At 38.1% G+C, this 11712-nt stretch overlaps 1 protein-coding gene across 1 annotated transcript; it reads left to right on the forward strand.

Moving 5' to 3' along the window:
• Positions 1–2154: 2154 nt before the first annotated feature.
• On the forward strand, positions 2155–11465 carry LOC119735042. Its single transcript, XM_038208731.1, has 6 exons — positions 2155–2191; positions 2968–3026; positions 3366–3467; positions 3586–3769; positions 3904–4350; positions 11461–11465. The coding sequence occupies exons 1-6, from the start codon at positions 2155–2157 to the stop codon at positions 11463–11465; spliced, it is 834 nt and encodes a 277-aa protein (XP_038064659.1).
• The last annotated feature ends 247 nt before the right edge of the window (positions 11466–11712 follow it).

Below are 11712 nucleotides of genomic sequence, written 5' to 3' on the forward strand. Positions count from 1 at the left end.
TCTGGGAAGCTGCGGGTCAACGAATTCGTGTTCATGCATGATTCATGTGGATGTGCAATGTAATTCCTGGACGGAGTAGTGTTTTGATAAAAAAAAAAAAAAACAACAACCCTGACCCCATGAAGACCTTTAACCCCAGTTTGGTCATGTGACATGCTGAGGTTGGGCTACTGATAATTTTCACAAAGTTCGGTGAAAAATTTGTTGAAACATGTAGGGGCAATAGACAATGTCAACGCTTGTAACTATTAGCAAACGGACTAACGAAAGAACGCAAACCTTTTTTTGTGATCCGTGGACAGAACTTTAAAACAGTGGTTGCGTTTAAAATTTCGAAACTTAAAAAGTACCAAGGGCGGATCGGGGGGGGGGGGGGGCAAAGGGGGCCAGCCCCCCAAAAACGAAACCAATTTTTTTATGTGACATCGCACAAAGGCAGGCAATGAGTACACCACCATCTTTTCCTCAAAAAAACATTGGTTAAAGTGGTCAGAAATTGCCTCAGATCGCACCACAGACCATCTAGAATCCAAAACTTTTCGGGGCCCTTAAGCGGGCCCCGAACCCCACCCCGTAATTTTTTTGACCCACTTTTTGGGGGACCTTTTTGTTTTTACTCACCCTGTATACTCCGGTGTATAACTTTATGTACAAACCTACATTTGATAATACAACAATGTAGGCAACCCGGCATGCAAAGGCACAACTCAGAAATGCAGGACTTCTAATGGGAATTAATAATAATTCCCATTTGATAATTAGGTACCAATCATCTCAATCACACTTTGAAACTGCATGTTGTAAACTCTAATACGAAAGGTTAAAAATGCTGCCATCGTCGTTATCTGGCACATTTTTCCATCGCAAAGTTGACTCTCCAATCGGCTACTGGTGGTTCGCAAAATCATGCGCTTCCGAAATCCTTCCAAGCGGTGGCGCGCTCTTCTTGAGTCATTCATGATGAAATCCAAAACAGCCCAAATGCTCTCACGGAGGATGTGTAATAAGTAACCCGTAAAATAAATGGGGTATCTTTGGTCAGTAGGGTCACTTTGGTCAGCACCTATATTTTAGTTACAAGTGAATATAAATATTTGTGAAACAAGATTCGGCAGTAAATTTGATATATAATTAGTTTCAGAAAATGCCACTGCAAAGTGTAATGCACTTGTTGATTTGAAGTGGATAATTATGTAATGTCAAATTACAAGAAGTCAAAGGTCAGAGGTCAAGGAACAACAAGGAATCACAATCAAAGAGGCACTCGGATTTTTTTTAGAAATATAGGGTCAAATGTTCCTTTTTTTCTATATTTCACCTGGAACGAAACAATTTAAAAAAAATGTTGAAATGTTTTGTCCAGCGGTATTATTAGTGCTGGCCAACTTGCCCCAAAACGGAAATTAATTTTTGTCACATCTGTTTTTGGGCCCCACCCCTTTGTTAAATACTATGTTTTGACACCAAACAACATCAAAGTGTAGAGTTTAGTCTAAATGTTTTAAATACAGGTTTTCCCGGCTATTTTAAACCGGTTATCATTCGAACTCACCGTTTCAAATATTCAAATTCGTCCATCACTATCAATTTAATGCACTTCCGTTTCGTCTTTTGTCAGACAATTTCAAATTCAGTTTAAGCAAATTCAAACAACGACCACACGTTTTCGTCCCGGAGTATTCGATTTCATCTCGTCTACGCCAAACCTTTTTTATTCAGTAATCAAATTCGTCTAAATGATTTATATAAGACGAATTCAATCTCTGAGTGCTGCAACAGCTTAGACGAATTTGATCTGTAATGACGAATATTCTCGACCCGGTGACTATAAAGAGGGTGACCAAACTTAGAAATTGAATGGCAAATGACTAAATTGTTTTTTTTTAAAGCCTGTGAGTTTTTTAGGACGAAAAAGAATGTTAGAGATGGTGAATTTGAATAACAAATGTTTTAAAATAGCCGGGAAAACTTATATTAGGGGCAATCCAATTCGCCAAGTTTGTTATTAAAGCAATAGTTAAATATGCCTAAAAATGACCGAGGTTACCCCATTCGACGGCAGTTTTATAACCCATGAATTCAAGAGTAAGTGCCCTTATATATTAACTTTCTCACTTTGGAAGAAATAAGATATTAATAACGACGGTGGCCAATATGACCCAGTGGCTGGGCATGTGTTTAGATGCATCTGGTGAGCTTAAAAGAACAAGGTCTGTAAGCTTAAGGTCAAAGATAAGGTACGATCCATTACCTGTGTGCTGTGAACGCACTCAACCACGTATGGTTATTGATACACCAAAGTTCAATGGGTTTAATATTTAACTATTAACGCATCATATGACGATTCGTTTGACATACTATTATACAGTATGTCCCAAAAAAGTGTCAGTCAGAGTGTTTTTTTTAAAATAATAACACAAACATGAGGTCAAATGTAAAAAGCCTGCATGTTCTGAAAAAAAAAGGCTGATGTGGTTTGGAGATGAATCATTTGCCCTTGAGCATTAAACTGAGGTCTTGTCATGATGGTTGATAGCCAGTAAATGATTCAAATTCCAACCGAAGCACTTTTTACATCATGCAGGATTTTACACAGCTTACATTACACAGCACTGAAATTGATTAAGGCAACGAATTTGGTCACAGGGTCCAAATATGTTGTTGTGATCAATTGATAATTACGAAGTGTTGCGTGATTAAAACTAAATGAAACAAAGGGGTTGAAGCCAAGGCGTACAGGAGTATCTGCACAACCAAACATTTTCAAAATTTACCTCGTGGTTTTGTAGTTATTTGAAAAATGGTCAGACGGTCACTTTTTTGAAACTTCATGTAAAACATATCAAGTATGTCGTCATTTTCATGTCGGTGCACATTTCAACAAAGTCAAGTCAAGCCGAGTAACAATGGTCCCATAGCTTGCTTGGACAGAAGTATGTTCATGTGCCTCTTCTACACATCCGGCAGCATTCAACCCTATTATTGGCGTCAGTATCAACTCAATCAGTGGGTCAGTCAGGGCGTCAGTGAGTGAGACAGGTGCAAAGATGACTCAAGGATGACTTCTCTTGGACCGGTAAATGAAAGTCGTGTCGCAACCCGGGGCTAACAAGAAAGCAGCAGTGTTGCAGCATTCGGAACAAGAAATACACCAGAATACACCAGAACGTTCGATAACTCTGTCCTGTGCATCATGCAGTTTCTGCCAGATTTCATTGCAGGAAAAATGGTGTTGCAGTCCTTCAGTAATTCAAACGAACCACAATCGATAAGCTTGATATAAGCCCAGAGCATTACAGCGAAGCCTCACTGGGTGACACTGCAAATGATTTTTTTTCAAAAAGTAAGTGGATATTTTGTTTCAGGCAGAAAAGACAACTGAAGTAGCAGGGAGTTCAGGTCAAGAGGCGATCAGAGGGGAACCAACAACGGGTCCTATCAAGCCGATCTTTGGACGTGGCAAGCGAGTAAGTTGGAGAAATACACCTGCTTCTGTGTGAATATTCGATTCGAATTTTGAAATATGGAACATCCCCCGATTAGTCCTTTTGAACGACATTGCTGTGTCATTGACTCGCATTGCAGGTTAGCAGTGGAAGAGGCCATTGGGAGCTGTTTCGTGAGATTAAATTTGAGGGCTGTGCACACAGCTGTTATCTTGCCATCGCTGCACGTGATGATGAGATCGCTGTGGCTGACATGTATGGAAACCGAGTTGTTATCTTCAGCATCGATGGTAAACAGAAAAGTACAATACAGCTTCAAAAATGTGAGTATGCCTGCAAATAATTCTGCCCACGGTCAATGTTTTGGCCTAGTTCAGATAATGATTCTTTGAAGATTGACTAGCAGGCCTCCTTGATTTCAATAACTGTATTTTTTGTGTATCTTTAATCCCCATAGGTCCACGTGGAATTGCAGTTGAACCCATTCACAATCGCTTCGTGGTTATTGAGACTTACGATCCAAAGGTGAAGGTGTTCAACAGCGACAACTCGCTGGCATACGAGTTCCCAACGGTGCCAGCAGATGAGGTCGGTAAGCCCCACTCTCCCAGGACCAGGGGTGTAGCGGTCAAGAAGGATGGTACAATCCTTGTTACTTATGACCAAGGATGGGTGTATACTGAACACAAACCTAGTAATGGTGAGCTTCTACGTACCGTACCAGTAAAACTTTGCCCTGCCCAGCTGGCTGTTGACAACAAGGATCGAGTTATAATCAGTAATTACGGAGCTAGACCATTCGTGGCCGTTACTGATGGTAGTAGTTATACACTCTTCACAATCGAACCAACCATCCTCGGAAAACCAGCAAAGTACTGCCTAGATGTATACGCTGATAGCTCCGGTATATATGTTACAATGCTGGGGCCCCGTTACAAAGGTCATATTCACCACTATGACCTAGATGGCAGGTTTCTTGACTGCCTCGTTCGGGGTTTGCATAACCCATTGCCAAATGAATGGCAAAAGCGGGGTCATCGAAACAAAAAAACAATTTGGCGTATGAGTATTGCGAGACACCCAAAAAGGAATTAACTTAGAACTCTTGGCAATAGATTTCAAATGAAGCTACATTATGGTAAATTGAAATACATGTTGTAATTCCAAATGTACACTGCGATAGCCCAGGCCTGCCTTCATCACACCTCAAAGTTCAGCTTACAAGCCTTTTTCTCCCTCCAAAGTCAAGACCACTTTCTCCAAGCTGTTTACTAAACTACACCTCCCACAATCATTGTTAGCACTCACAGTTATTGCAGAGGAGGGGCGACTTGGGTTTTGTAATTTGCCCTTCCTTGTGAAATAGTCAAAATGATGGGGGACTGGAAATCTGAGGCATTCCAAGCCTGTATTACCCTATTACCTGAGCAAAGGTTAACATTTAGAAAAAAACTTTTCAAGGCTTTGCCAATCAATTGATATATGTTTTTAAAATAATACTGATGTACCTGATAATACAATTACTGTAACTAATCGTTCTACCAGTAAGTAACTATTCAAATCAAGTTGTTTTGGTATATATTTTTTAGAGGATTCTCTTATTTTTTTTCTAGTTAGAATGTAGACTCTTTGTAGGCCTATGTGGTTTGGCCTTATAGAATTGTTCAATTCAATTTGGTCCGGCCTAAAAGCCTTAGAGTAAATGGTTCTCCATCAATGTACCCAAACCAGCTTGGCTTTTTGTCTCCTTATTTTATGTGGTTCATTAAAAATACACATGTACGGCAAAAGCGTAGCAAGGTCATTCTTAATAGGGGTATTCATTTCTTGAAAAAGGCACTCTTACATTCGTGCTGAAATGTAGACAGGTTGTTTGGACACTTGGCCTCCGTATAATAAAATAGGGGGGGGGGCGGACTGGAACCATCTTTCAATGACGGCGCTGTTCAAAGCGGACAATCATACACACTATCGGACAATATATGATGTCTTTCGGGGAGGCAAACGCGCAAAATTTCCCAAAAGGCACTTGTTAGATCTCACACCCTCCCGATGACGGACAGAGCACATTTTGCGAAACGGGGAGTTCTACACTCAATAACCGATTCTTTTCAGTACCACACTTCATCAAAAAGAGATTACTCTCCAAAATGGTGTTACCTGCAGTCTTTCTACTTTATCTCATCCGCCATGCAAAGCTTCAAGTCATATCGTTACAGCGTCTAGTTGTAAATAAGGGCAGTGTTTAACAATAAAAAAGGGCAATCTTTAAAAATATTGGAGGGGCGGGGTACACTTGCGAATAAAGGGGCACTCGAATGAAAAAGGGCAGTTGCTGGCTACGCCACTGTAAGGTCTCCATATGTATACCTTTTAAGGATGGTTTTGATCACCCCTTTATAACGGTATGTAAATCAATTGATAATTCGTTATTGTCGTCTTTTAAAATGAGGAACTGGTCACTCACCGTGCAGAGCTATGGAGACAGGAATTCTACATAGTGACTATGGTATTCAAATAAATGGGAAAATCATTATAGACATACGCGTGGTTGCTATCATTCATTATGACCCCGTCTTAGAAGTTGAGGACGCTAATATGTAGGATCAGAAATCATACACAAGAGGTGGTAGAATATACGCGTCTTATACGCGTATACGCGTCTTATACGCATTCTATACGCGTCTATCGTTGACATTCCAGACCTGATGGATACTAGGGAGCAACCTGAATACAAACTATACACACTATTACCAATTTGGACCATGTCAAAAGCAACACTGTCTTGTTTAGAGAAAATGATGATTTTTTATTGCGTCAAAAAAAAAAAAAACAAGAGAGGACGCAGTATACTGACCGCACTTTATAAATTGTCAACGATAATGATGAACTAGAGATTGTGGTTGTAACAGAACAACCACGGAGTGAGTTGTTCCCAACATGTTTTTGAATGTCTAATGGACATACCAAATGATTAACATGTAAAGATTGTTTTCAAGAAGTTTGCAGTTATTAAAATTGAAATTAAATCTTTAATCGGTGCACTTGCGAAACACCCATTAGTAAGGGTCACATGACCTTGACATTTCAGGCGGTGCATTTTCAGTCCATAGGAGTAAATGTGCAAAGAACTGGAATCATAACTTATTGTATTGTAGAGATTTGGTGGTCACAATATTGCCTCATTAAATATTCATAACCTCATAACATGAGAACTGTACAGTAGACTGCACAGTAATAATAATGCAACGTATTAATCTTTGAATGTTGGTTCTTACTATTATAAGTTATCAACCCGATCAGATTTATAATGCGAAACTCAGAAATGTAGGACATCTAACGGGAATAACGGGAATTAACATGTAATAATAATAATTCCTCTCATAATGAGGTACCAATCATTCCAATGACAGTGTAAACCACATGCTGTAAACTCTAATCGGAAAGAAAACAAATGCTGTTGACTCTCCGATCGGCTGCTGGTTTGCAAAACTACGCGCTTCTGAATCCTGCCAAGCGGTGACGCTCTTCTTTGGTAATTTACAACGACACTTTATAACCCAAAACAGCCCAAATGTTCTTACGCAGAATGTGAAATGAGTCAGTTTTATCCCTGAACTCAACCCAGAAATTTTGGGGGTTCATAACCTCAAGAGTAAGTCCCAGGGCTTCAGTTTCCATAAACTCTCTCACTTTGAAGGAAATATAATTTGATATCGTGGCCAATATGACCCAGTTACTGGGCCACAACCGTACGCACGTAGATGCATCTGGTGAGCTTAATTGAACAATGTCTGTAAAGGTTAAGGTCAATGATACGGTTCATAACCTGTGCGATGTGAATGCAGTCAACTAGTTTTTATTAATGGGTTTAATATTTAACTATGGACGCATCATATGACGATTCGTTGAATAGCAAGCGCCACTTTAACTCGCATCCGCCCGCTGCCTGCAGACGTTTTAAGCATAATGTGTACATTGTTAGCCGATTTCGCCATCTGATCGACAGCGTGACATCAAATTTTAACTGTTACTTCATTATCTGGTGATATGGCTGAGCGTGCCCGTAGACTTGCTTAGCTGCACTCACACGAATAGGAGATAAACTAACACCGTGTAGAATTAAGCATGCCTGGCAAATGACGTGCAAGCGGGGAGGATCACGGGTAAGATACAAAAAGAAACACATAACGTTTTAATAGCAGAATTACGTTTCCTACCTTCATTTAAAGAAAGATAGGGTACAAGAAAAATGTGGTAATGTGGCTCAAAAGAAATATCGAGAATAGCTGATCTTTAATAAGGGAATAAATGTGTGCTTCAAAAGTTTTAATCACCCCGTCTAAAGACCGCTTGGAGTCTGGGTCCTGATAATTACCCAAGCGGAAGGCGAGGGTAATTATCAGCACCCAGACTCCAAGCGGTCTTACACAGAGTGATTAATGCCGACCAAGAACATTTGTATTCCAAATCATAAGTACCTTTTCGGTCAAAAAAACCTGTTTTTTTTTCTCTAGCTAAACAATGCAGTGTCCAGCTTGCAAGTAAGATGTAAACAACTCCTTTTATGGAGATTGGCGAGCGCGTCTTGCGTCGCGTGTACTGCGTGATGTCGCGCAGAATGCACCTGGGGCGTTGCTTTGTGAATTTAGGACTATACAAATACAGCATGGTCACGTATGTTCACGGCCCATAAGAATGGTCATTATGCACGCGCATGCGCACGGCAATAAATTGCAGACGATGACGGTTTTCCCCGCTAGCAGACGACGCACTGCGGTTAAGTTTGACGAACGAAAAATGACACTTTTATCGAAGACGAGAACAATCCAGTCAGTTACATTGGTTGAAAGAAAGAAAACACAATTAATTTCAAAGTTTAAGGGGATTTGTAAAGGATATGATAACTTTAAGTAATAATAAAGTGGAATTTTAGGAAGCTTTCCGACGATTTGGAAATGGAATCCACCAATTTACCTCTTCAACTTCCGTCAATTTTTTTTATTTCGAAATCATTTTTGATTGAAAAATCAAACGTTCTACCACTCCTCGATAACACAGAAATAATTTCATATACATCTTACTCGAATGCATATGCAATTTCAAGAAAAAAACCGTACTTCAAATCACTGCTCTTTTCGTCGTCCTGAATGACCGTTCGACTCGCTATTTGACAAAAAAAGTTCGATTCTAGATATCGAATACTCGTGAGCATGGTCGAAAACTTACTGGCATTGTGCTTTCGGTCTATACTTTAGTGCGAAACATTTTTTTTTTTCGCATGGAGACAAATGGGCTAACGGGGAAAAATAAGTGAATGACAACAGCACAGACATACAGCACAGATTTAGCATTTACCATTCGCCCACCAGTTTTTACTTTTTATTACTTTATTTATAGAGAAGTGCGAATACTTTTATTGTGTTATTGCTCATTTGATGACAATGTATTGTAATGCAATGTTTGATACCAACGTTTTGATATATCCGGACTGTTTTTGAAAACGAGTTTCCTGCTTTTTCAAATTTGGGTTTATAGGCTAATCCTAAACAGTATTGAGCTCATAATCAAACCTTACACTGTGGCTTCAAAGCACTCATTTGTATTGATGGTGATGTGTTTCACACCCTGATTCGATACCATTTGAGTAACACATATAAAGTTTCGTTCACTTCAAAATTTAATAAAATGAAACCTTCACCGCTTCCAATATAGTAGTTAAATTATACCGTAATATTGTATTCAAGAATATTTGCTTTTGTAATGATACGTCTTTCAATGCTTAATATGTTATATAATTTCTAATTTCAAGACTACAATCGCTTCACATTACTGAAAAAGTCCGCTTACAACTGCGATAAAAAAAGAAAACCTTTACCATTTAAATCAAGTTATACATTAACACTTAGCTAATATAATGTTAATTATACCTGTGTACATTCACCATATTCAATTATTAAATCCAAAGTAGGTAAATTAGAAAACTAATAAGCAAATAATACGACACGTTTAACCCGTTACCACCTTCCTAACGCTGTCTCACATTAAATCAATTCCTTGATGGATCATAAACCATAGAATGCTCGGGCAGTTTGGGCGTTACAGAAAAAAAACCACCAAAAACAACAACAAAAACAACCCAAAAGAAAAAAAAAAACGTGTGTTGCGAATCAGAAAGTACAGGGCGAGTAAAACAAAATTGCAAAAATGGAAAGGAGTCATCTTTTATTCAAAACCAAGTAGAAGTTTTGAACTTGTTAAACCTTGTAATAATGACATATTCGTTAGTAACATTGTGTGAAAAAAATGAAGTCAATCCCATTTACCGTGTTTGTTTTGGTGAACCTTTAGTAACTTTGGTACCCAATTTACATTTTGTCTACTAGGCTTCACAATTAAGAGCGGAAAACGATACAGTAAAGACATTAAACTGACTGAACCTTATAGCTCAAGATTTATTTTTTTATGTTTTCCCTTCACGTTATTCACAGTATCTGTGGACTATACTATAGTGAATGTGTCCTTCATTGTTCACACAACTGCAGCTCTGCCCTCTACTTAGCAACCGTGCAAGGCAATGCATGTCTCAGCGCTAGACTTCATGGAAAGAACGGCCCCGGGGACACATTTGTTGCTGTTTCAGAAGCCTCGTGGACAAGAACGTAAATTGGGTACCGTAGTAGAAAGGTTCACTAAAGTCAAACGGTGAATACGATTAACTTCATTTGTTTTCACTCAAAATTACTAATTAATATGTCATTCTAAAAAAATGTTTAAACATTTAAAAACTCCAACTTGGTTTTGAAAAAAAAAATATGGCTTCTTTCCATTATTGCAGTGTGTTTACTCACCCTGTATATGATCAAAATCATGACATCATAATATGAGCACTGGACCCTTTACAGTTCATTATCTTGTTTGCACGCCTGTACAATTAAAACGCTAAAACCAAAATGAATTTACTCCTATTTCTGTAAAATAAAATACAATAAAACAGACGTTTAGTGCCGTAAATGTTTTTGTCTGAATCTTCTTAAATTCAAAAATAGCTTGGATGAATCACATTTGAAAAGGCTCTTACATTTAATAAGAATGCTATAATAATTACACCAAACTATATACAATGAAACCGTGCTAGAGAAACCCACGGTTACACAATACGATTTGTAATAAAATGTAACACTATGATTTGAATAAAGAGTTCGAACTATGATGACATTACGGACCATTCGTATAATGTTAGCAACTTTCTGAAAAAAGGGAAACGGGCCTACTTGAGGGAAATTATTTTCTTTTGTATAGAATCAGAACCGATTAATATTTTGATTTCGAGCATTCTATACATTTGGGGTCTACTTTGTTTTTCTTGTCCCTGTTACATCTGACATCAATGATTGTATAATTCTGATACACTCCTTAATGCGGTTGTCCTCAAACGGTGATTATGGATAGCAAACTACCTTCCCAACAAAACACATAGCGTCATTTTGTATGATAATGGAATGAAACATTACAAAGTAGACAATCTAAGGTAACAGGGACGTGAACAGTTCATACATTAGACCTAAATCTATAGAATGGCCCACATAAAAAAACACTGTACAAAACACCACGATATATAGACATTCAGTGTTTTAGAATGTTTCTTTTCATATTTCTAACTGAAAAATCTCACGTAAAACTGACGCAATCTACCATTGATTCTTAATTCACCGGCCCTAGTTCGTGATCCATGATCATGACATAACAATTCGAACATCACAATAAAAAAAAATAACGAATGGAATGCCTTATAATATATTCTACTGATAATAATGTTATATTGACTGAAAACCTCCACCGTTAAAATGTCATTTGTATGTTCTACGAGGGAAAATATTCATAAGAAACTTCGGAAATGTAACATCAGATAAACACGCATAATATTCAAATGCATTTCATTTTTACAACTAACTTGTAACACTTAACTTTGAGTAATTGATACTTATTTCCTTTTTTTTCCACTTTACTACAGGGTGACCCGAAAAAATGCAACCCTAAAACATCTGCCTTTTAAAATAAAAAGGATCTGTGAACTTTTATGTTTTGGGTATCAGATTAAAGCTGAGAGCGTTTTCTTTCAAATACCGAAACAAAAATCCTGAAAGTAGCACTTTGGGTTGCTGAGGAAATGCCAATTATGTAAAAGTAGTCATTTTTCATCATGTACACAAAACATAGTGAAACATTTTATTGTAAGTCTGCTGTGCAATTATCCTTCATTAGT

This window comes from Patiria miniata, unplaced genomic scaffold (genome assembly GCF_015706575.1).
Source record: "Patiria miniata isolate m_02_andy unplaced genomic scaffold, ASM1570657v1 HiC_scaffold_28, whole genome shotgun sequence".
In the NCBI taxonomy this organism is placed as follows: Eukaryota; Metazoa; Echinodermata; class Asteroidea; order Valvatida; family Asterinidae; genus Patiria; species Patiria miniata.